The 25454-nt window shown below is 43.3% G+C and overlaps 1 protein-coding gene across 1 annotated transcript in view; it reads right to left on the reverse strand.

Annotated features, from left to right (window-relative positions):
- The window catches only part of LOC309552550 (tyrosine-protein phosphatase non-receptor type 9-like), a gene marked incomplete at its 3' end in the record, with an annotated part of 136324 nt that overhangs the window by 78818 nt on the left and 32052 nt on the right, over positions 1-25454 (reverse strand). The window contains exons 9-11 of the mRNA XM_082253505.1: positions 21852-22019; positions 13926-14245; positions 5993-6136 (exon numbers count right to left, since the gene is read on the reverse strand). Of these exons, the coding sequence (XP_082109631.1) occupies positions 5993-6136; positions 13926-14245; positions 21852-22019 (632 nt within the window). The remainder of the gene's footprint in view (positions 1-5992; positions 6137-13925; positions 14246-21851; positions 22020-25454) is intronic.

Genomic DNA, 25454 nt, shown 5'->3' on the forward strand with positions numbered 1-25454 from the left:
TAGTACCTAGTCCATCTTGGGAATGAGTGAGAGAGGTGACTACGCTCACTGCTTACAGAGGGACCATGAAAAACAAAACGTAGCCACCCTCACAGGCAGATGGATCACAGAAACAAAAAGAATTTGGAGATTTGATGGAGGCTGAGAGCAATAAAGTACTTCTTCCAGGTAAGAATACATGCTTAAATAGACTTTTTTGTTTAACCACTTCCCGCAAAATCACGAACCTGTACGTCATTTTGAGGAAGTAGTTGTACCGGGTGATGCCTGCAGCTAAAGGCATCAATTGATACAGTTTTTTAGAGCAAATGGTTGACTTTCAAGTGATAACAACTGATGCTCGGCCGCTCTCACAAGCAGGGAGCCGCTCGGCCCTTTTCACAAGCAGCGGGCGGCTCGGCCGTTTTCACAAGCAGCGGGCGGCTCGGCCGTTTTCACAAGCAGCGGGCGGCTCGGCCGTTTTCACAAGCAGCGGGCCGGCCGCTTGTCCGTTATTACAAGCAGCGGGCCGCTCAGCCGTTCTTGCAAGCAGCAGGCCGCTTAACCGTTATCACAAGCAGCCGGCCGGAGTCCCAAACGAAGCAGGAATCTGCTTTGCTTGGGTCTCCGATGTAGCAACCCAGAAGCGACGTCACTTGCGGTTTATACGGCAGCCAATGGCGCCAATTAAAAAAAACTGAGTATTCAAAAAAAAATCACATTTTGGCATTATGAATACTTTGAACTGCAGAGGAGGGGTTTGGGGTCTTTTAGACCCCAGATCCCTCCATAAAGAGTACCTTTCACTACCTATTACTGTCATAAGGGATGTTTACATTCCTTGTGACAGTAATAAGTGATCAGATTTATTTATTTATTTTGAAAGGGACATTGTAAAAATAAATAAATCAAATAAATAAGAAAGAAAAAAATGTTATTTTTTTTTTTTAAAGCGCCCCCATCCAAGCGTATAAGTTGATTGCGCCCGCAAATATAAACAGTGTTAATATCACACGTGAGGTATCTCTGTATTCGTTAGAGCAAGAGCAATAATTCTAGCAAAAGAGCTCTTCTGTAACTCTAAACTGGTAACCGTTACAAATGTTTAAAACGTCGCCTATGGAGAGTTTTAAGTATCATAGTTTATCGCCAATTCCTCGAGTGCCTGCTATTTTAAAGTGTGACATGTTCGGTATCTATAGGCTTGGCGTAACATCATCTTTCACAATATACAAAAAAATTGGGCTAACTTTACAGTTTAGCTTTTTTTAACATTTAGTGAAGTGTATTTTTTCCTTGTGAGAACGGCCGAGCTGCGCAAATACTGTGTGACATAAAATAGTGCAACGACCACCATTTTATTCTCCAGAGTCTCTGCTAAAATATTATATAATGTTTGGGGGTTCTAAGTAATTTTCTAGCAAAAAATACTGATTTTAACTTGTAAACAACAAAATGTCAGAAATTATCCTAGTCTAAGTGGTTGAACCAGCTTTTAGGGTCACTTTTAATGTATCAATTTTTAAAGTCAAATTTTAACATGAACAGTAACAATACATCACTGGTTTAGGTTAATATTTTTTAAAAGTGTAGCACTATCAGCATTACGCGGCTAAAGCCTAAGTGTAGCTAAAATAAAGAACAAAAATCAGCATTGGGAACATAACCTACAGTCAGTAGGATATGTCCCTTGTGCTGATTCCTCTTCTGTTAGTAGAAATCCTCCTATGTCAATTCCTCCCTCCATAATCTTCTAATTTGGCAAGGGTTAATACAACTAAGGATATGTCCCTTGTGGTGATTCCTCTTCTGTTAGTAGAAATCCTCCTATGTCAATTCCTCCCTCCACAATCTTCTAATTTGGCAAGGGTTAATACAACTAAGGGGCTCTCAAAGGCTCTCCTAAAGAGAGCCTGACTATGCCTGCCCTTTCCACCTAGCTCCTCCATTCATAGAAGCTGCACTGCAGCTTCTCTGAATGAAACAGGATCTAAGCCTTGGTTCAAACCAGTACAGCTTTGAAATCACTCAATGAACAGGGGCTAAGAATGGAGGATAAAGGAATGATTGATAGCTCCACCCCCCATTCATAGATTATGACTTCTAAGATTAAGACCAATCGGGGTGAAATGTGTCAGAGAGGCATGGGCTAAGACGAAAACTGTATTGGAAGCCAGCTATTTTGAATAAAAAAACTACAGATTTTACCTGTGTGCAGCTCTGCCTTCACTTTTTGCTACATATGCTGAGCGGGATGAGCTATGAGAGCCAAGACCTGAGGAGCAGTTCATGAGAGGTGCAATTTTTGTCAGACTTCTACTATACAAAGATTGTGGTTCATTCATAGAAGCTGTAGTACGCCTTCTATGAATGGAGAAGCTGGGCAGAAAGAGTGGTCATAGTCGGGCTCTATTGATGACAGCCTGTTTTTTGTATTAACCCCCAGGCACTGGGAGATTATGGGTGCAGAGATGAGGGGGCATGGACTGAGGTGATTTCTACCAACAGAAAAGGAATCAGCGCAAGGGACACATCCTACTAATTGTAAGTTATGTCCCTTGTGCTCATTTTTATATTTTTTTAAATTTTAATATAAAGGTTCACTGTAATGCACACATTCTCACTTTTCCTCCACTTCCTTCCCCAAGCACTGTATACCGTTCTAGTTGTAACATGGAGCTTACACAGAGCTGAGAAATCCCTCCCTGTACCCACATGAAAGCACTGAGCATTACCAATCATTAAGTAAAGCACTATCACATGCTAAGGAGGGGAGGGAGTCACATGTTTCACCATACCTAAAGCAGTAGGAGATCAAAGAGATGGTGAAAGTGTGCTGCTAGTGATGACAAAACAAACCTGCCACTCATCTATGACTAGACAGACAAATCATAGGTTTTTCTTTAGGGCCCAACTCCAGGCACAATAAAAAATGAAATTCTCATTAGGTCTAGGGGGTTGCAGAAGATGCTCTATTAATTTCCTTTTTCCTTGCTCCAGCAGGCTCCCTCAATCTGTGGGTGTGGTCCCCCATAGTCCCCTCTGTAAGCTGCTCTGGCCGCAGTTGCACTCCTACCTTTCCCACGTGATTAATAGTCCTGCACTGTACAAAGACGCCAAGGCTCCGCCCACAGATCAGAGCTATAGGAAGAAGAGGACAGCAACGGGGAGACAGGACAATGCCTCTTCTCCAAACACACCCCCATCCTCTTCACAGCAGGGTTTTTTGTGCTGTGCAGATTTGGATAATTTAAAGACATTATATTATATTTTAAAACCACCCATAAAGAAATGTAGTCATTTTTCTAATCATTGTGGAATATAATTGTCTTGACAATGACAATGCTTTTCTTTCTCATTTAACAATTTAAAACCACATTTATGACAATTTTGTTTTTAAAAACATACCATAAAATCGTGTCTAAGAAATGTATGCATGGGTATAAGGCTAAGGTTACACTTGCAATTTGAATTTCATGCTGATAAGAGATTTAACTGTTTGCTGCCACCTGAAAAGGCGAGAGCTAACCAGCAGATCCTGCTGCTAGTAACGAATTCTCTATGAACGAAGCTACACAAGTAGAATGTGGCATCATCTGGCAGCAATCAACAGCACATAAATGGAGCACTGCGAGATCATTGAAAATGGACTGCTCCTGCATGTTACTTATGTACCCTTCTTCATTGATCACCAATTTGTTCCATTTGTTTGGCGCTCATCTGCCACACCTAGTGATTAAATCGCTAGCAGTTTTATTAGAAGACTGAGCTACTAAAATTCCAAAATTCTTGTATTGTGATGGGGTTGGTGCCTCAATAGGTGCCTTAACTTTAGCACCATCCACGCTTTGTATTTGCATTCTTTCAGCGGTAGTTTCACAGTCCCAGTCCCCATGCTTTCCGAACTTCTTTCACTTCTGATTGCACGCCTGAAGCTCCATTTCTTGGTACAAGCAGATCTAATGGGGGATGTTTTCACAATTCAAAAACATCCTGGGCAAATACTGCTCCTCTCTGCTCCCCTGTCCTGGCCTCCTCTGGGAGCTATAGTCTTTTTAATAATAGAGGTCCACAATAATTCTCCCTGCTTGGACCTCAACTCCCATCTTCCACTGCAGTCAGCTTCATAGTCCATCGGGCACTACCAGCGCTCCCACTCCCACTGCTGACGGGAGTCCAAAGCACATTAAAGTCCAGCTTGTCTGTTAGCTTTCAATATCCAGGCAACTGCGGATACACCTACAGTAAATAATTTTTTTAAGCAGAAGAGCTAAAGAATAAAATGGGTGTTCTTGCAATTTTATTTATGTCGCATGACATTTGCACAGCGCTATATCAAATGCAAATTTTCAGGCATGGATTATGTTGATCACATTTTCAGGTAGATATTTATGTGGAGGATTCTGTAGATGGCCCCTTTCATCTTTCATTTTGTCTGTACATGCGTTATGAGCCAATCTACTACACATGAGTGTGGATGCTGAAGAAGCAAGCTATGTGAAACGCATTGATTTACCATGCTTTCATAATATGTTGATTGCTGGATAGGGCTTTTGGTGTAGTTGATTGTACAAATTTTAGAAATGTTTTTTAATGATTGTAATATAAATTCTGTATTGTTTATTCTTTTTGATTTGGTGTGTAATACCTCTATTTTGGCACAGTTAAAATTGATTACTGTGTTCTCTTTTCATCCTTGGAAGCTTTCCAGGAGGATAGAGGGACTCTATGTGGCTCTAGCCTGTTTAGGTAACTGCCAGCAAAAAGCTAAATCTATCAGCAAGAGATTTAAATCACCAGTGTAGCCCCAGCCTAAATACAATGCACATGATTTTGTTAGAAGGGACCTGTCATGCTGAACTGAAAAATCAGGCCTGAGAACTGTCATTTGTACATGGCATGATGTGAACAGTGACTCTAAACCGAAAATGTTTGTGCTGAACCAATGTAAGTTCTACAGTGCATGCTGGGAAATTTCTTCAGTCTCTTTTGAATTCCCAACCCTAGTACATAGGCTCTTTTTCACTAAATCATATTTTCTTTACTGATTTATTAAAATATAACTAAAGGCAAAACTTTTTTTTCTTAGATTTCGACAGAGTGGAGATGGAGTAGAACACCTCCCGGTTTTTATTGTGGTTTGCGCCTCTGATAGGGAGATTCCCCTTCTTTAATTGTGCTGTTTATTGTCGTCATTGAAAGTGAAAGTAAAAGAAAATCCCAAATGTTTCACTGACATTAAAATACTTATCCATTTTCCAGGTAGACCCGATCTGACTCTCCATTTTCCTCTATGGGCAATTGGATGTAAACAGACTTGTGTCGGCTACCTCCTATGCAGCAAAATCAAATGGAAGGGGATCAGTTCCTCTCCGTCTGGCCCGATCGGAGGGCAGTTGGGTGTAAAAGGACAGCTGGTTTATTTACATCCGACTGCCATTAGAGCAGAACGGGCTTATGCAGAGCAGACAAGGACCTGTCATCTGGCAGCTCTGCTTAGCTCAGCATGGGATCAGTAGACAGATCCAATGCTGAGCAAAACTGGATCTGACCCTTGTGAAAAGGGCCATAGTGGGGGAATCTTCCAAACGGACACTAGTTCTGGTGACACACTTGGATTCCCTCCCTTTGGAGGGATTTCCTCTCATTTCCTTTTTTTAAGTAAAGGGAAATCTCCCCAAAAGGACATAGATGAAAAAAAAAAAATTAAAAAAAAAAACTTTTCTGACCTCACTTTATCCAAAATGGAAAAAAAAAATACATACACTTTAATCTTCATACAGACATACATATATTAGTATAGAAGGAATGCAAAGGTCCAATAAATAACCAGTACAACAAGGTTATTTATTAGGCCTTTATATTTCTCATGCATGGCTAAAACTGTACTTCATGGTGACATTTTTCAAAGAGAACTGTGATGGCCGGAAAATGTATTATATCTAACAGATGCAAGCTGATAATAGAGAGAAAGATCGAAAGCACTGATGACCGTTATGTATGTCTCCCTTACTCTGTATGAGTGGAAGAGTTCTATGGCTCTAACAACATCAAATTTTCTAGCCATGAGAAATTTCACAGCAACATCCCAGGAGAGAGGAGGAACGGAGTGGAAGGAAGTCCAGGAATTCATCTCCTGCAGGAACCGCCGAGTAGCCTAAGGACCGAAATATAAGTAGGTAAGTAAAAATATCAGAGTAGAGAGGCCAGGGAAAGGAACACTGTTAAATCTGCAGAACTCATACAGTATTATACAGTATACAAAAACATAACTGATGTAAAGACAAATGGGCTTGTTTCCTGTAATGACCAATCACTTCCCAGGATTGTTTTCCTACTATAAATTTCACAACTACGGTTCAGAGTTTTCATTTGCTCTAGTTTTTATAAAATCAGCCCCTGAAAGTTGACAAAATGTATATTTTGCTCACCAAAAGAATGCCATGCAAAATAATCCCGTGCCCCCGTCTTACTTGTATACCAAGGTCATTTTAAAATAATAATGTTACCTTTGAAAATTATTTTATTTCAGTAAAAAAAAGTCCAAATACTTTTACCAGAAATATGAAATTATTGAAATCAATTCTCAGTGAATTTTTAGAAGCTTGCAGTCAGTCATCTTTCTGCCACAGACCCACCAAGCTCACACTAATATCATGCCTGGCATAATCAAGAGCCCGTCTGCCTTCTGATTATCTTAAGCCAACTTTACACATGCGGTTTGGGGGAGATAAACATGATGGTTGAGCAGCATTTTTAACACCCCCCAAAAGCCCCTCTTTAGCTGCAAAGGCAGCCAGACAGGGTTGTACACTTACCGTGCCTGGGATGCTTTCGTTTATGTGACAGCGAGTATTATAATCCCTGTTGCGTTAAGCACCCATCAAATATGACCCATGCAACCCCGTAGTATTTACCAAAAATCTGCCTATGCAGATTAGGGGTGTTTGTATATAAAAACAAACTGTGAAGCTTTGACTAAAGTTGAATAATGTCCTTACTGTAGGTCATTTACATCCCTCATAAAGCCAGACTGGAAAACTAGGACGTTGCTAGGAGAGGCTCAGCTCTTACCGTTCACATTCATCATCACAGGAGCAAGTTCCTAAATGCGGAGCTTAGAGCTACTGTATCAGGAGAAAGCATGTGAGGCGGTTTAAATGAGAGAAAAAGCTCACTCCTGTGATGATAGAAGTAATTAACCAGTTGCCGACTGTGCACAGTATATTTACTGCGGCAGTTAGCCCCGGCCAGGCAGAGTGACGTAGGTCTACGTCGCTCGCCCGTCACCGGGTTTTGAGCCAATAGAGGGCGAGCGCGCGCCCGCTGAGGCCCGCGCCGCTGAGGCTCGTTCACGGAGGAGTGCGGGCGTGTGACCGGCGGACCCGATGTCCGCCGGTCACACTACGATCGTCGGTAGAGCAGGAGAAAGGCAGAGCGGCTTATGTAAACAAGCCACCTGTCATTCTCCCCTGTGTAAAAATGGAGATCAGACGGTTCTACTATGTAGAACCGTTGATCTCTGTTTTTACACTAGTAGACCTGTCCCACTACAGTTAGAATCACGCCCCTAGGACACACTTAACCCCTCCCTGTCCAATACAGTTAACCCCTTCCCTGCCAGTGTCATTTTTGCAGTAACAGTAAAAAAAATCGCAGATCGCCGCCATTACTCGTTAAAAAAAAAACACCAAAAATGACAAAAATCTTTCCCTTTGTTAGTAAACGCGATAACTTTTGCGCAAACCAATCAAAATACGCTTTTTGCGATTTTTTTTTACCAAACATATGTAGCATAAAACAAACTGGCCGAAAATGTTAAAAAATTTTGATTTTTACATTTTTTTGGGGAGGAATTTCATATAAAAAAATATTGTTATTTTTGCAAAATTTACGCTCTTTTTTTGTTTATAGCGCATGATCAAAAAAAAAAAAATCGCACAGGTGATCAAATACCACCAAAAGAAAGCTGTTTGTGGGAAAAAAAGGACGTGAAAATCATTTAGGTACAGCGTCGCACGACCGCGCAATTGTCCATTAAAATCACGCAGTAAAAAAAAAAAAATCGCAAAAAACCCCCTGGTCAGGAAGGGGGTAAAATCTTCCGGGGCTTAAGTGGTTAATAGCTAGGGCTCTCTAAGTAGTGTCCTAGTTGTTTTCTAGTCAGGCTTCATGAGGTGTGTAAATGGCCTACATCCATAGAAAGAGCATTCTTCAACTTTCCTCCCACACTCCAAAGATGCTGGTAGATTAATTGGCTCCTGTCTAAATTGGCCGTAGTATGTGTTTGTATGAATGTGATTTAGAGACCTTAGATTGTAAGCTCCTTGAGGGCAGGGTCTGAGGTAATTGTACAATATATATGTAAATTGACAGCGTTATAGTACCTGTAATAAATAAATAAAATGACTGCACAGTTTGTTTTTATCTACAGATGTCCCTTAACTGCATAGCCAGTTTTTGGTAATGGTGAACTAGGCCTTCAAGGGCTTGTGCAAAAACAGCCTTTACCCCAAGTCAAGGTAAAGCTTCAATATGTGCTCATTCACACCAACAAACATCATAACCCACATTATAATGCATTGGAACACATTCAGGGGAATTCCATTGAGCATTTGCAACCCCTTTTTTTTTGGCATTATGGTTTCTTTAGAAAGTACTGTTCCTAATTCATGAAAGCCTTGCAACAGTTTTGCTAAGAGTTTCGAAATGTAAAACAGATTCGGGTAGTTCTTATTTGCACCACTTTGACATTTTCTTGCTATGCTACAAAAAATTAAAAAATAATTACTGCCACTTCATAGATAAAGAAACTAGAAGTAATTAGGATCAACTCTAAGTTGGCATACAGAGACTGGCCAGAGTGCTCAGAGTGGGGTTGCAGTGTATTACCTTTAGTATGGTGTTGTGAATTGGCTTCGTTGGTTGCTAGGACCCAAGCCGCCAGTGTCCTAGCAATCAGTGACATTGGGCAGAGCCTAAAGGGGATTCTGAGAGACCAATTTGTCATCAAGTCCACCTGCCTTGTGATTAAAATTGGACAGCAGTGGGCAGATTTCATAGCCAAAACACAGCCTGCTACAGGCTATTGAATCTGCCCACAGCGACCTGCTGTCAGCCGCAAGGAAGGAGGACCTGATGGGGATCTAGTTTTTCATAGTTTTCCATTATCTCCATCTCCTTTATGATTACCAGCTATTAGGCTGTCTAATGGCTATGGAATTAACCCTCTGCAGTCTGCTTTTAATCTAAGGAAAAGCAGACCTGCTGGGGAACTAGTCTCTCACCATCCCCATCAGGCTCCACCCACCCAACAACTCCGCTCCTTGGCTGCTTGGTGTGTGTGACAGATGCAGGGGCAGAGCAAGTGCACTATAGACGCCCTGGCCTCAGTGTTGCCCTCCCCCACCATGTCTCCTTTGAAAAATTTAAAATAGATGTGCAGGATCCTAAAAAAGGAATAGACCTTCTCACCTAGATGGCTGCAGCATTGATCCGAGCTGCAGCTGTGCCCAGCCAGCTCTAAACTGAGTGATCAAAGACTGCTGATCGTTTAGTTCTTGAGTCCACTCTAATCAGTGACTGTCACCAACTGTGCTCTGCCCCTCCAGCCCTCACTGGAGTGCTGAGCTGTTGAGGGGGTGGGAGTGGTTGGTTCAGGCTCCCAGCTGTGCACTGACAGGCTGAGCCAGCTGCCAGTCAGGCATCCTTGCGGATCCCGAGTGTATTTTTGTGATCCCTGCACAGTTGGGACCGGCTCTGTGACATCAGCGGACAGTGGGCTTTTGCCTGCTGTCTGCTGAATCTGGGTCACAGGAGTGCAGAACTAAGTGCACTCCTGTGACCTACAGCAGAAGTATGGCCAAGAACTTTGGCAATACTTCTCTTATATTGTACCAGTTTTCAAGAGGTACATGAATCTGTCACAAGCACCGACATTAGTTGTGTAGTGGTGCAACATTATTCTAAAGAATGTCATTAAAATTAATTCCCAGGACTGTGTGTTGTGATGGGTAGTAATGCAAAATGTGATTTAGCACACCACAACACATAAAGGCATTGCCCTTTGCTGAAAAAAAAAAATATATGCAAGGCCTTTTTTGTGCATTGACAGCCCATTGGTTTTGTATAAGCTGCCTAATGCATTGCTCCTCAACACACAAAAACATGTGTTGCAACAAACTTGGATACATGAATGTGCCATTACTTCTTTGGTAGGAAGTGTGAATACTGAATGACTGTACTCTGAAAGGATCGCTCCAGCCAGCTCACAGGGTGATTGATAAATTGTAATGAAGTGAAAGACTATACTATGTGCCCCCCATGTGCGCTTTTGCCATTCTGTACAGTTTAGGGAACCCAAAACCAGAGTGTCTGTGCTTACATTCCTCAGATGTAGTTAAAAAAAAAAAAAAAAGAAAATCACAGGAGAACCATGGGAGATATTAAATAAATTACCAGCTAGGAATATGCACTGAAGTAACAAGTACACGGGGGTGCTTGCAGAAACAAATGGGTGCCAATGGGTGGAAGTAGGGGCTCTAGACTGCTGGCCACTTCTCACCATGCTCTTAAAGTATCCATAGTGGGCCTCGACAAAGCTAGAATCACTCCTTTTTCTATAAACATTATCAACAATAAGTCAGCATGAAAAGAGCAAATACAGTTTCAAATACATTGCCCTAGACTGCTGGAACATGTGTAGGATCCTGAGACTTCTGGGCCACCCCTTGTCCCCACATCACAGAATCTCTGTAGCAAATTCAAAAATCTTCCAGGATTAGCCCTGAAAACTGCCGCCTACCAAGTGCGCTGTCATGTTTACTATGCAGAGGCTTTTGCGGCCAATTTTAGGAGTATCTACCGCAGAAATACTGTAATTATATGGAATGGGTGGGGGGGGGGGGGTGTCTTAGTTTTAGAAATTTTAAATGTGAATTTTAGACAGAATAACAGCACTGATATTTATGCTTCGGTCTCTCAAAAAGCTGCAGTAGAGATTGTGCTTCATATATAATGGTGGTTATACAGGCTTTGATTTTATTATTTGTTCAATGTGGGATTTAAACAAAACAATTCAATTGGAAGCTGACCGAAAAGCCACAGCTTCCCTTCCGACCAATTTCAACTTTTAGATCAGATTTGATCAGAGTCAGACAGGACTGAAAATTATTGATCGTTTTGCATAGATCAGCATCACTGAGATGATTTGGCCATGAATTTAACTGTATTAGGTTTGATCAGATTACGAGATTGCGTGGTAGAAACAGAGAGGCGATCAATACCTTACGATCATAGCTTCCAACTGTCCGTCAAAAATAACTTCCTTATGTGTGACAAAGTGATCAATTGTGTTGTCATCCATCAATGGATTATTCTTAATAGAGAAATCCACTGGAAAAAAATTGATAATTTTTCAAAGCATGTATAGCCAATTGGCAGGGAAGGATGTGGTGACAGGGTCGCTTTAATTAGTCAAAAACTGTAATGATCTGGCTTCTGTAGGTCATACTGCCCGATCTGCCATTTTATAGTAAACATCCCTTATTTACAGTTACATAATCCTCATGGTGCCTGGGCCTTAGGCCTTGTTCACACAGGGCTTTTTAGGGGGCTGCGTTTACCCGCATGGAGATGCACAGGTGTTCTGTGAAACCCTATGCGGGCAGTCCCATTGCTGTCAATTGGGACACAGCCGCTGCTCTCAATGTGACACCTGTGCGGGTGCAGTGCACACTCCTGAATGCACCTTTGGGGTCACGCACCCACACAAATCTTACATTGAGAGCAGTGGCTATGTCAATGCAGCTGCTGCATCCCAACTGACATGAATGAGACTGCCTGCACAGGGAGCACCTGTGCAGGCAAAAAACCTCACACAGGTTGTATGCTTAAAGGGGTTCTAAAGCCTGAAGGTTTTTATCTTCATGCATAGAAAGTGAAAAACCTTCAGTGTGCAGCCCCCCCCCCCCCCCTCAGCACCCCTTTTTGCTCATCTGAGCCGATCCTGATCCAGCGATATGCAGAAGCTCTCCAGGGTCTCTGCCTCTTCATTGGCTGAGACACAACAGCAAGAGCCAATGGCTCCTGCTGCTTTCAATCATAGCGAGTGAGGGAGTGGTGGGTTGGGCAGAGCCTTGAGAAGGAGCACGCACTAATGCCTCCAGAGCAAGCAGCTTGCTATGAGGTCACTCAGCAGGGGGGGGGGGGCAAGAGTGCTGCCACAGGACCCGAGAAGAGGAGGATCAGTGGTGCTCTGTGCAAAACCATTTCACAGAGCCGGCAAGTATGACATGTTTGTTATTTAAAAATAAATAAATAAAGCTGCACCTTAGTGCCGTTTAACACTGTTCCGACTTGGTCGCCTGACAAGTCGTGCTCCATTCTGTGCAATTGGAACCATTCTAATAGGAGCGACACTTGCGGACCGTTCAGATCCGCCTGTCAGTTTTTCAGGCGTATCTGAACGGATGCCCCATGCATCTCTATGGGGCATCGGATGTGAGCAGAGACATGTCCGATCCAATCCGGTCCGTCAAATTTGGACGGATGGAAACCCTATTTTCCATCCGTCCAGTGGATCAGATCGGATGGGATTGGATGAGAATGGACAGGTGGTCTGTTCTCATCTGATTCCCCCATAGAGAACAGCAGGGACCCGACAGCTGTCTCCGCACATAGTGCGGAGACAGATCTGCCATCCGCCTGCTCAGCCGGGGATCAGCGGATCGATCCCCCACTGAGAAAAACGGAGTCTGCCGATGGACTCCAAGTGTGAAAAGGGCCTTAAAGCGTTTTTTACCCCAGCACTTCATTATCCTGATTTGTGCCTGCTGTATCATGTACTTGTATGAGAAAGTATCCTGTTCTCTTTGTATTGCTTCCTTTATGTGAAATCCCTGGTGTTCCTGTCAGTCCCTTTGCTTTCCTATTAAAAATTGACTATCCTAAGCAGGAAAACACACTGTGGTCAGACTTCTAGCTATGCTGGGAACTCAGCCTGCTCTCCTCCAATGATCAGACTTGCAAAACGGCATCAGTTATCATACGAAATGTGCTGTATAAAAAAAAGCTCACCAGCAGGAGCCAAAATGATGCTAACATGGTGTAGTATATATTATAAATTAAAAGTGCATGTACATAATTAAATAAAATGTCCATAAAACTCACATTTGGATAGGCAGATCCCTTGACAATGTGTTTGAGCACGAAACGCGTCGGAAGGGGCCTACACGCTGACGTCTCGGCCACCGCGTCCTCGTGTTATGAGCGGCGGTCTTTCATGTAAGTTTTATGCCCATTTTTTTCCCTTTATGTACATGCACTTTTAATTTATAATAAATACTACACTAGATTAGCATCATTTTGGCTCCTGCTGGTGAGCTTTTTTTATATACAGCAGATTCAATGCACGTCTGATCATTGGAGAGCAGGCTGAGTTCCCAGCATAGCTAGAAGTCTGACTACGGTGTGTTTTTCTGCTTAGGATAGTCAATTTTTAATAGGAAAGCAAAGGGACTGGCAGGAACACCAGGGATTTCACGTAAAGGAAGCAATACAAAGAGATCAAGATACTTTCTCATACAAGTACATGGTACAGCAGGCACAGATCAGGAATATGAATATTACTGTATGAGATATTTTCTCTTTGCATTTAGAATTTTGTCTAAATCACAGTTATAATTATTAGCGCTGCACTTATATTTATTATATACTGTTATCTGGAGGTTGTATATTCACCTTTAATTTGTGCCAACTGCTATTCACAATATTGATCTCTAGCGCTTACTTCCTATGTAGATTTTGGATTCTTTTATTCTGACTGCACAGCTGTAGTTACATAAGAAGCAACAATTCTCTGTGTGCACCCCAGCATTTTATACATTCCATGTGTGCACCCCAACATCTTACACATTCCATACACATACATAATAAAACATTATTACCTGCTCCTCTTCCTGGGTCAGTGCCTGTGCCATGCCTTGTGCCTGTCTCTCCTCACTTCCTACTACAGGCTGGGGATCCTGCAGGGCCTTGCTGGGGATGGCTACTCCTCTCTGCCACAAGGATACAAATGCCTGGAGATGGGAGAAGCAGAAGCTTGGGAGGGTGGCCTGCTGCAAGTACAACACAGAAATAAAAGAAAGAAAGGAAAGTCTCAGAGAAGATTTAATATAAACCGAGGCATTTTCTTGACAGGGGTGTGGGAAAAGGAAGCAGTCATAAAAATAGATACAGAGATCCAAAAGAAATCCAGTCACTCCCTCTAGTGGCAATCATTAATCCTGCAAGTTAATGAAAAGCAACGCATCATGGCTAACAACAATCCTCTGCAGGCTGCTTACACACTTCATGAGATTGTTTTAACTCAGAAAGAAAAGTTGCTCATTTTTGTAAATTACGTCTGGGTTCACACCTGTGCGGGTAGTGCCCCTGTGGGACTGGCACAAATTCCTGCAGCTCAGTGCCATCTTAAGAGCCTTATAGGCCCCTGGGCAATGCAGTGCACTGGGGCCCCCTGCCTACACAATCACCCACGAGAATATACTACAAGAGAGTACAACTACCTGGAGCATATACCTTACTATATACATATTACAGGGAACACTATATACTACAAGAGAGTACAACTACCTGGAGCATATACCTTACTATATACATATTACAGGGAACACTATATACTACAAGAGAGTACAACTACCTGGAGCATATACCTTACTATATACATATTACAGGGAACACTATATACTACAAGAGAGTACAACTACCTGGAGCATATACCTTACTATATACATATTACAGGGAACACTATATACTACAAGAGAGTACAACTACCTGGAGCATATACCTTACTATATACATATTACAGGGAACACTATATACTACAAGAGAGTACAACTACCTGGAGCATATACCTTACTATATACATATTACAGGGAACACTATATACTACAAGAGAGTACAACTACCTGGAGCATATACCTTACTATATACATATTACAGGGAACACTATATACTACAAGAGACTCTTGTAGTATATAGTGTTCCCTGTAATATGTATATAGTAAGGTATATACTCCAGGTAGTTGTACTCTCTTGTAGTATATATTGGTCCCTGTAATATGTATATAGTAAGGTATATACTCCAGGTAGTTGTACTCTCTTGTAGTATATATTGGTCCCTGTAATATGTATATAGTAAGGTATATCCTCCAGGTAGTAGTTGTACTCTCTTGTAGTATAGTGTTCCCTGTAAAAGACTATATACATATTACAGGGAACACTATATACTACAAGAGAGTACAACTACTACCTGGAGGATATATACCTTACTATATACATAGTACAGGGACCAATATATAGTAAGTTATATCCTCTCCAGGCAGTTGTCTCTTGTGTCGATGGAGAGAGTTAAAAAAAAGAAAGAAAATCAAGCAGCCTGGCTGCCTTACCTTTCACAACGGCTGCACATGAAGGGAGCAGGTGGGTGGAGGCAGAGCCAGTCTTCTAGGCGCGGAGAGGAGAGGGAACGAGCCGACGAGGAGGATCCTCCTCCGCTGTGCATCATGGGTCTGCTCTCACAACGTCACTGGTTGCTAGATGCCAATCGGGCTGGCCTAAGCAACCAGTGTGTGCAGTGCAGACTCAAGCCACCGCGGACAACAAGGGGGGGCCCGGCGGACAACGGGGGGGGGGGGGGGGCCCTAGACCACCAGGTAAACAAAGTAATCTGGATTCTGGCCTGTTGGGGGACAGTAATTGCCAGCCACCATGTGTGTGGGGCCCCTTGGCAAGTGGGGCCCCCGGGCAACCGCCGGGCATGCCCATTGGAAAAGACGGCCCTGCTGCAGCTGCAAAGACCCGCACAGCGAAAACGCGGGACCCGTGGGTGGAAGCTATTAATTCTAATGGCACGTCACCTGCACTGGAAATCACACCCGTACTGAGAGCCTCGGTTCCTGTGCCGGCTGCGATTTCAAAAACAGTGCAGGGACTTCTTTCTTGCGTGTCGTGAGCCACAGGAGCCTATTCAAATAAATGGGCTCTCGGGCCAGCACAAACCGCAGCCTGCACAGGTGTGAACCTAGCCTAAAAGGTTAGTTTACCTTTACCAAAAAGGTAGGCAGGTAAGGGGGGGCCTGTAGATAAAGGCAAACTGTGCAGCTCTGACTAAAGTTGAATAATGGCCTTGCTATAAGTGTAGGCCATTTATTTACCTCCTGACTGGAACACTACCAGTTGCTAAGTGAGGCCTAGTCATTACTGCTCACCACCACCCAGTGGCAAAGCTAGACATTCTTTCACCTGGGGCAAAGACACAGTTCAGTACCCTACCACCTCAGAGAGAAGTTCCCCACCCATACACCCCCAGCCCCCTGCCCAGCAAGGGAAGAGTAATAATAATAATAAAAGTTTTGGTAATATAGAGATTTCAAGTCTCACTTCTGTAGTGGATTAGGATGGGCGTCCCAGGAAATGAGAAGTGAGCCAAGAAGCTGCTCTTTATTAAGGCCTGCTTCTCTGTGCTCTTCTTCTTTCCTTACAGCGCCCCTCCCAATCCGCTGTGGGGGGTGAGGCTTGAAATCTCCACATAAAGAGCTGCTGCTTTCTTCTGGTGGGTTGCCACCTTTTCTTCAAACAAATTCCAAACACACACCAATTTTCTTATTTTTTTATAGTATACACTATAGGATTGTAAAAGACCTGGGACACATTTGAGTGTCCCAATGAAAGCAGAAAGGTGGCATGCGTAGCATTTCAAATTGCGATAAAAATTGGAGGGGCTTAAAGGGGCATGGTTATATAAAACAAAAGCAATCTTGTACCCATAAAATATACTAAGATTACTAAAACAAATATCACTGTAAAAACATGAACTTGGCCTACCTTGTATGTAGCACTCCTCCCTTGGGAGCTGCTGATTGTGGGTTCCCTGGGTTACCATTAGCAACAACACAACAGTTCAACATTCCCCAAGTGATTTTGGCTCAGTCAGGAAACAGTCTAGGAGCTTTGGTATTTGTATTTTTATTGAGAACTTGGATGAGAGAAGGGAATGAGTGGGATACTCCAACTTCTATAACTATGCACAATTAGTTGGGATGACTGATTAATGCTGATTAACACTGAGTAGCACTGTATAACGCTAGTCACGGCTAGGCCGCTGCTTCACCTTATCATAAGCAGAGAAATAGAATTGAGTAAACTTCCTGAGGTAAACTGTACTGTATTACAGAACAATCTTCAGGGGCCTTCCTGGCACCCCCTTTGTTCCTATTCTTCAGGGTCAACTTCACGGCACCCCCTTTACTGTTACACTTCCTGTGTGAGCTAGCTCCTTGATCCCCTGACTTCTCTGGAGTGGTCCCCTTTCCTAGGAAGACACTGTGGCAAATCCCCAACACTCACGACACTGTTTTTCCTGAGAGCTCCACACCCGGTTCACTAGGCCGACTGCCTGAACCACTTTCCTCACACCTGCAGGAGGAGAGACCAGCCGTCTGCCTCCTCCTGGGACAATGCTTCCCGCCATAGAAGCCTTGTCACATGTCCCCTCCATATTTATGGTCAATCCCAGGATGCATTGCAATAATGCCCTCCCACTGGGACTGCCATAAAACATGATGAGTCACTGGCTGGGTTTCCTCCACTGTCCAACAAGCTCCCTCATTGGATACAGACCCAGTGATTCACACCTGGAAACATGTGACAGGCAAACTAATAGATCAGGCTCCCCTGATGAGCAGCAGGAGCAACAGAAGCTTTTACCTAGCACCTACCTAACTAGGAGGGTGCTACATATAAGTTTGACAGTGTCACTCAGTAGATGGTGTGTGGACAGTGTCAGTTGGGTAGTGGATGGTGCGTGGACGGTGTCAATACAGCAAAGATTAGTGTCAGTAGGGAAGTGGACTATATCAGTATAGCAGTAAATGGTGTCAGCAGAGCAGTGAAAGGGGTCAGTAGAGCAGTGGAAGGGGTCAGTAGGGAGAGGATGGTGTCAATAGATTAGAGGATGGTGTCAGTAGAGCACGGGAAGGGGTAAATAGGGAGAGGATGGTGTCAGTAGATTAGAGGATGGTGTCAGTAGAGCAGTAGACTATGTCAGTAAGACACAGGTTGGTGTCAGTGGAGCAGTGGATGGTGTCAGTAAGGGAAAGTTTGGTGTCAGTAGGGCAGTGGATGGCATCAGTAGGGGAGAGGTTGGTGTCAGTAGGGCAGTGGGCATTGTCAGTAGGGCAGTGGACAGCAGGGCTGGTACAAGGGGGGGGGGGTGGAAAGGGCGGATGCCCTGGGGGGCACAATTTACTGGAGAATGGGGGGCGCAGCGCAGGTGAAAAGCGTGTGACTAACACACCATGTGGACAGCCGCTAATAGCTGTAATGATTTGCGCTCCTGCACAAAATAGTATAGCCCAGCCCTTCACTTCCCTGTCAGCGGAGATACCCGCTTGACAGAGGCTTTGTAGTCACAGCCCGGCGTGACGTCACTGGGAAGCCAGCCGCCAACCGGAGGCTGGTTTGGAGAGAACCCAGAGGAGAGGAGCATAGAGTTATCCTGCCGGAGCTGTGACCTAGAGGAGCGGCTGTGCCGAGGAAGAACCAAGCACTGTTAATCCCACAAGTAAGCAGATTTCCATCTGCATATGAAATTAACTCTTTGTGTTGGGGGAGGCTAATTACCAATGGTATTTGTATTATGCAGAATGAGGGGGTTAATGTATTGCCATTGGTCACTGATGCATTAGTGACCAACCAGTGGCAGTTAATTAACCCCTTTTTGCTGCATTAAGTGGCACCAGTGTCAGTGTTAATTAGCACTGACACTGGTGCCACTAATGCAGCATAAGAGGGTTAATTAACTGTCACTGGTTGGTCACTAATGCATCAGTGACCAATGGCAATACATTAACCCCCTCATTCTGCATAATATAAATACCATTGGAAATTAACCACTTGCCGACCCGTCACAGTACATATACTGTGACAGGGTGGAAGTTACAGGTGTACATCACTGCCTGTTTCTGGCGTATGCCCCTATTCTATCAGAATAGCGCTACCTATAAGATTCTGCAACCGGAAGTGACGTTGGGACAAGAACAATTTACTGCGTATGCACCATGCAGTCCAATAGGTTTCCTAATGTGACAGAATACGAAGCAGCGGAGGACATCTTCTTACACCCACACAAAACTTGAATTTTACATTTATTTTAGCAGTAAACTCACCTTTGTAGACTGAAATTGACTATTTCACTATATAATAAGTTTGCCTGCAGGTTTCTCACTATACCTACTATATTAATATAAATGTAATACTGTTATTCAGTATATAAGGTGAGTTTACTGCTAGAATAAATGTACAATTCAAGACTTTTGTGGGTGTAAAAAGATGTCCGCCACTGCTTCGTGCTCTGTCACATTAGGAGACCTATTGGAACGCATAGCAGCCATGTTGGAACGCATGGCGCATGTGCAGTAAGTTGTTCTTCTCGGCTGAACGTCACTTCTGGTTGCAGAATCTGATAGAACACCACTGCCCACCTACTCTCCTGTGATTTGACACAGCAGGAGACTGTTAGCAGATGCCAGCCAATGATTAATGGCAGGGACCTGTTGATTGGCTGTGTCAAATCACAGCCCAGAGCTCTGTGTTGACAATCAATACAGGGCTCCTTACAGAGGGAATGATCTTTTATTTTTTCCTACAAAGCAGGGAAAATAAACAAATCAATCTGTAGTAAAAAGCAGCACACTGTACACATTGTTATGCATACAAATAGCCCCTTGATTGCCCTTAGATGTTAACCCCTTCCCAGCCAGTGTCATTAGTACAGTGATAGTGCATATTATTAGCATTGATCATTGTACTAGTGTCACTGGTGATGTGGCAGTTAGTCAGTTCCCACAAAGTGTCAGTTAAGCCAAGTACACACAGGCCAAATGTCAGGAAACAACAGGCAGTTAAAAAATAACTAGCTAACATTCGGCCCATGTGTATATCGGTCTGTTCAACAGAAGTCAGATGAGCATGCTGGAAAACCAGCAGCTGACTGGCTCCCACTCAGCTCTCTTACCCAATGGCAGAGATTGCTGATTGGATTGTTCTGGCGGAGGGGGGGGGGGGGGTCCCACTGTCAGAACACAACAGCTCAGCAGAGGAGACCTGGGGGGGGGGGTGCAGTTTGCCATCTTCGCCCTGGCCACCGAATGATCTTGTTCTGTCACCGGTGGACGGTGTCAGTGGAGCAGTGGACAGTGTAAGTTGGGTAGAGGTTGCCGTCAGTAAGGCAGTGGATGGTGTCAGTAGGGTAGAGGACAATGGGGTTTATTTACTAAAGGTAAATCCACTGTGCACTACTAGTGCACTGAGAGTACACTTGAAAGTGCACTGTAGATCTGAGGATGACATGCAAGGAAAATAAAAAACAGCATTTTTGCTTGCACATGTTTGGATGATAGAAATCAGCAGAACTTCCCCTCATTTCACATCTTCCCCTCAAATCTACAGCGACTGCACTTGCAGTGCACTTGTAGTGCACAGTGTTTTTCCTTTAGTAAATCAACCCCAGTGTCACTAGTTTTTCATTTTTTTTACAATTTTTTCTGAGCCAGTTGGGGGGGGGGGGGGTTTGGTGAAATATCAAGGGTCTAAAGCCCTGAAGTCTCACTTTTGAGGCAGAAAAAGGAATTGAGGACACATGTTCTTCAATTCCTTTCTCTGCAGCCTCAGCTAAATGAATGGAAAGTACTCTGAGCTGAGCAACTTCCCGTTCATTTACAAACTGAACCATAGAAAACATCATGGTTTAACCTCTTCCCTACCGGCGCATTGTAAAATGACACCAGCAGGAACACTCATATGAGGTACGCCCGTTCTCGACGCTCTCCCGCGCCCCCGGGGATGCGTAGCACGGCGATCAGGAATGCGGCGTGTCCCTCGGGACACAGCCCATCCCCGGTCAGTGTAAAGAGCCAATAAAAAAATGGCTCTTTACCATGTGACTAGCTGTGTTCAATCACAGCCGGCCACATGCACTGTCCCTGTGCACGCCTCTCATGCGTGCCCCCAGGGGGCGCGCAGAGCGGCGGTCGAGGATGGAGAGTGTCACTCTTACACAGTCCATCCCCGATCTTGGTAAAGAGCCAATGAAATTGGCTCTTTACCACGTGACCAATCATAGGCTCTCCTCCTCACACACCGATCCTGTGTGAGGAGGAGATTCCGGTAACAGCTAGTTACTGATCATACAGTGCACAGTAAACACACTGATTGTCAACATCCCCCCACAATAAAGAGGACCTGTTACTAGCCCATCAAAGTACCTTTCACCAGCCCATCAAAAAACCTGTCACCAGCCCATCAGAGTACCCGAGTACCTGTCATCAGAGTACCCAAGTACCTGTCATCAGAGTACCCGAGTACCTATCTCCAGATCAGAGTGCCGAGTACCTATCTGCAGCCCATCAGATTATATATATATATATATATATATATATATATATATATATATATATATATATTGTAGCTCATGCCCCGAATATATTCAATAAACTCATTATTGGTCCTATTGGCCCAATCTGTCTATGGGAATATCTTTTTGAGATATATGTTTATATAATTACATCCCTATATTATTTTCAATTTGCATGGATTATATACACAATATCTATGCCTACGGACACTATACCTACTTGGTGCTTGAATTGTAGTCATGATGGCCTCTGGTAATATATAGGTTTTCATTTATATGCTGTGGAGATACTTCTCCTCACATGCAGATAAAATATTTACTCTATTCTACCCCAGTTTCCTAGGTGTACTTATTCTTTATCACCTTTTATTCAACAGACCTTGGTGTATAACCTTACTTATCTCCATGTGTTGATCCTGTCTTGGGCCTTTTAGGATCTTGTTGGAGGAATTGCTGCTTGTGGGGGATTCTGGGATGATTTCTTCTACCCGCTTGTTCATCTCTCCCTGCTGCCAACCATCCGCTCTTGATTTTAAATTCTGGCGGTTCAGTGTGTCCTTAATGGCTTCCATGATAAACAACTAGGTGACTACAAAACACATGTTTCCCTTGAAGAAGGAATAGTTATTAATTCCGAAATGCATTGGGTTTGTTTGCCTTTTTCTTTGAGCCATTGACCTTCATGTAAAAAATATATATGTGCATCATGTTTTTGCCATGTGAACAATCAGATTTCCATTGTTGTGTCTATTTTTGATATTTTTAATATTATCTCTTCAATAAATGTATATCTTTTTATATTATCCTTCTATCTCTACTTTCTGACTCCAGTTGAAGGTCGTTACAGTCCCATCTAGTGGGGAATTTGCCTTTTTGTCTACGAATTTAGGGATGAGACCTACTTTTGAAACCAAATCCTCAATCCCCCTCCTTCCTCTTCATACTAACACAGATTTAGACAGATTTGTGAAAAATATTTGAGAGAAATAGGCCTTTTGTGTACATAGAAAAAGCCTTAGATCTTTGAGTTCACCCCATGAAAAATGGGGGCAAAAACAAAAGTGTTGCATTTATAATTTTGTTCAGTGTATATCAGGTTCTCTGTGCTCATGGTCAAGGGGTCTTTATAATTACAAGCCCAGCTGCTGAACACCAACTATAGTTTCCTTATGGACAATCTGAAAAAGTGCAGCACTTTAAAATAAAATACTAAATATAAAATAAGATTACATTGCAAATCCTCTTGATACCATATTTCAAACATATACAGTGTGCTTAAAGAGGAAGTAAACTCTGCATTTTGTATCGCCCTTTTCATGTCCTGTAAGTCTCCGTTCACACTACATCGCTCCGACTTAGGGGGCGACCTGTGAAGTCGCGTGCAGCGACTTGCACGGACTTCATAAAATGAATGTCTATGCAAGTCGCCTCCAGGTCGCCCCGAAGTAGTACAGGACCCTTTTTCTAAGTCGGAGCGACTTGTGTCGCTCCTAATAAAACGCCTCCTGTACTACACAATGGGAGCGTGACGGACCGCGACTTATCAGGCTAACAAGTCGCCTGACAAGTCGAATTGAAATGAAAAAAGTAATATCAGCGCTTTAACTGTGCGACACACTACACATTTCCCGCAGGCATAGAAGCCAGATAAGAAAGAAAACAACTTGTTGTTTTTTTGCACAGGTGGATCTACAACGCCTGGGGCCAGTAAATTCCTAAGAGTTGGGGCCTTCTTATATACAAACCGAGGTCTCTCTGGCAACTTATTGCCCAAAGTTTTGTCTTGTAAGAGGATCGGCCAATGCTTACTAATAATCCTCTCTATCTTTTTATGTTGAATGCTGTAATCCAATATAATTCTCACTTCTTCCCCATTGGGAACTTTTTGTTTCGAACCATTGGACAACAGCATTTCCCTGTCTACAGCTTGGACTGACAACATGTCTTTCTCCAATTTGCACTTGTTGTAGCCCTTCTGTATAAACTTCTCTGTGTCCTGTCTGAGGAGATTGGTGATTGAGTTGCCTGGTTTTAATCAGGTGAGAGGCCATTCTGTAAGGTGGTGGGCTGTGTGTTTTTACACTGAAGAGCACCTGTCTGTATCTGAACCTGGTATTGCCTTTATCTCCAATCAGGATTTTGTGCCACTACATTTTACACGCCTGACAAGTCGGATCAATGTGAATGCGGTCTAATATGTAACAGTATTTACAATAATTTCTGAGTCGAAAATATATCCAAAAACGCTTGTTACTTACTGTATTTTAGTAGTTTTTAATAAATTCTTCTTCCAGAATTAGGCTGCACCAACTTGAGTATTGTTTTTTTGAGTCCCCGGTGGACGTAATTTCCGCCCTTCCTTGTTTCCCATTGCTGAAATCCCACGCATGCGCAATCCTGATTTTACAAGCTTCTTTCTCAATCTACTTTATTATGGCAACCAAGCAAGGAAGATGGGAATGCCTGCCCAGGCTCACGTCTCTCCTAAGCTGTGCCGCAGAGAGCAGAACTCTCGGACACAGCATGACGTTGAAGGGGGAACGATACACAGAGTGTGCCGTAAATCGAAGGACAGAAAGCGCATGCGTCAGTGACCTAATAAAACATTAGGGGACAGAATTCAAGAAGAAAAAGCAAGCAAGGAGACTTTGAAAGGCAGCGATCAGTAGCCTCAATAATAAGGATTGAAATGAGCTGACGTTGGGATAGAGAGTTTACAACCACTTTAACAAGTTATAAGATATACTGTGTGTACAATACATCCTAATGACTGGTGAAAAACAAATCCATTTGTTTCAACTTAAGTTCTCCCAATAGGAGTGGTATTTACACGCTCCAAAACAGTTCATATGTTCAACTCAATTCACACACCAAATGTCTCACTCTTCTTATGTAAATAATAATACAAGTACTTCCTATTCTGTCCTCAATGTGCCATAAAGAAACTCCAGTGTTTGTGAGTTCTATATGCGGCTCCACACTTCTCCTTGTGAAAATGCACTCACCGGACTGTAAGACCCCTTAAATCAATAAAGAGATCTTAATACGCTTTTTTTAATATCAAACCTCCAGAAGGCGCCCTCCACTCCCACCCTCTCCTCTGTTGTCATCACTTCCTCTTTGCGGTGTCCTCCAACAACCTGAGATATGACCATGGACCAAGGATGGAGTCAATGAGGAGCTCATGGCTGATTGTTATTCAATCAGTTGATTGTCCTGATTGCATAGACTCTGCAGTCCACCAAAATACCGTCAGTAGGTTTGCAGGATTTTCATCTGCAGGGTTCAATCCCTGCATGGCACTCTGATCCCCACTGTCTCTTCATCCCTTCCTCTTCCAGCAACCACACCATCCTTACTGGGAGAGGAAGGGTTTCATGTTTCTTAGCAACAGTACAGCACCCCTGGGCATGTTGGGAGATCTGCTTTCCTGCAGCCCAGTAGAGCACGCAGCAGCACAGTCCCTCCTGCTGATCTTTGTGGCCTCTCACCCTTAACTTCCTCCTTCCTGGTTTCCTACTCCAGACCACTGGGCAGGAAGTGATGTACATAATTATACAGAAAACTGTGATATCAGCAGCTAACAGTAGATGGCAGTTGATCCCTACACACATGGGAGCATTTTTCCAGCTGCACACGTGTCTAATGGCTAATGAGTGCTAGGCCAAAGAATTACTGCCAACATCATTCATTGTCTGATAAATCTGTGACAGCATTTCATTATCCTTCATGTTTCTTCAGAGGGGACAACAGACCACTGGTCACCTAGATGGTCTTGCTGATGGTGTTGAGGTCCTTACTCTGGATCCCCAATCTGGATGTCTATTAGCCCTGGGACTGTAGCCAATAGCCATAACATTATGACCACTGACAGGTGAAGTGGATAACATTGATAATCTGTTACAATGGCACCTGAAAGTGGGTTGGCTATACTGTATTCGGCAGCAAGTGAACATGTTGTCCCTGAAGTTAATGTATTGAAAACAGAAAAAATGAGCAA

The sequence above is a fragment of the Pelophylax lessonae genome, assembly GCF_965119305.1.
Source record: "Pelophylax lessonae genome assembly, chromosome: 4".
In the NCBI taxonomy this organism is placed as follows: Eukaryota; Metazoa; Chordata; class Amphibia; order Anura; family Ranidae; genus Pelophylax; species Pelophylax lessonae.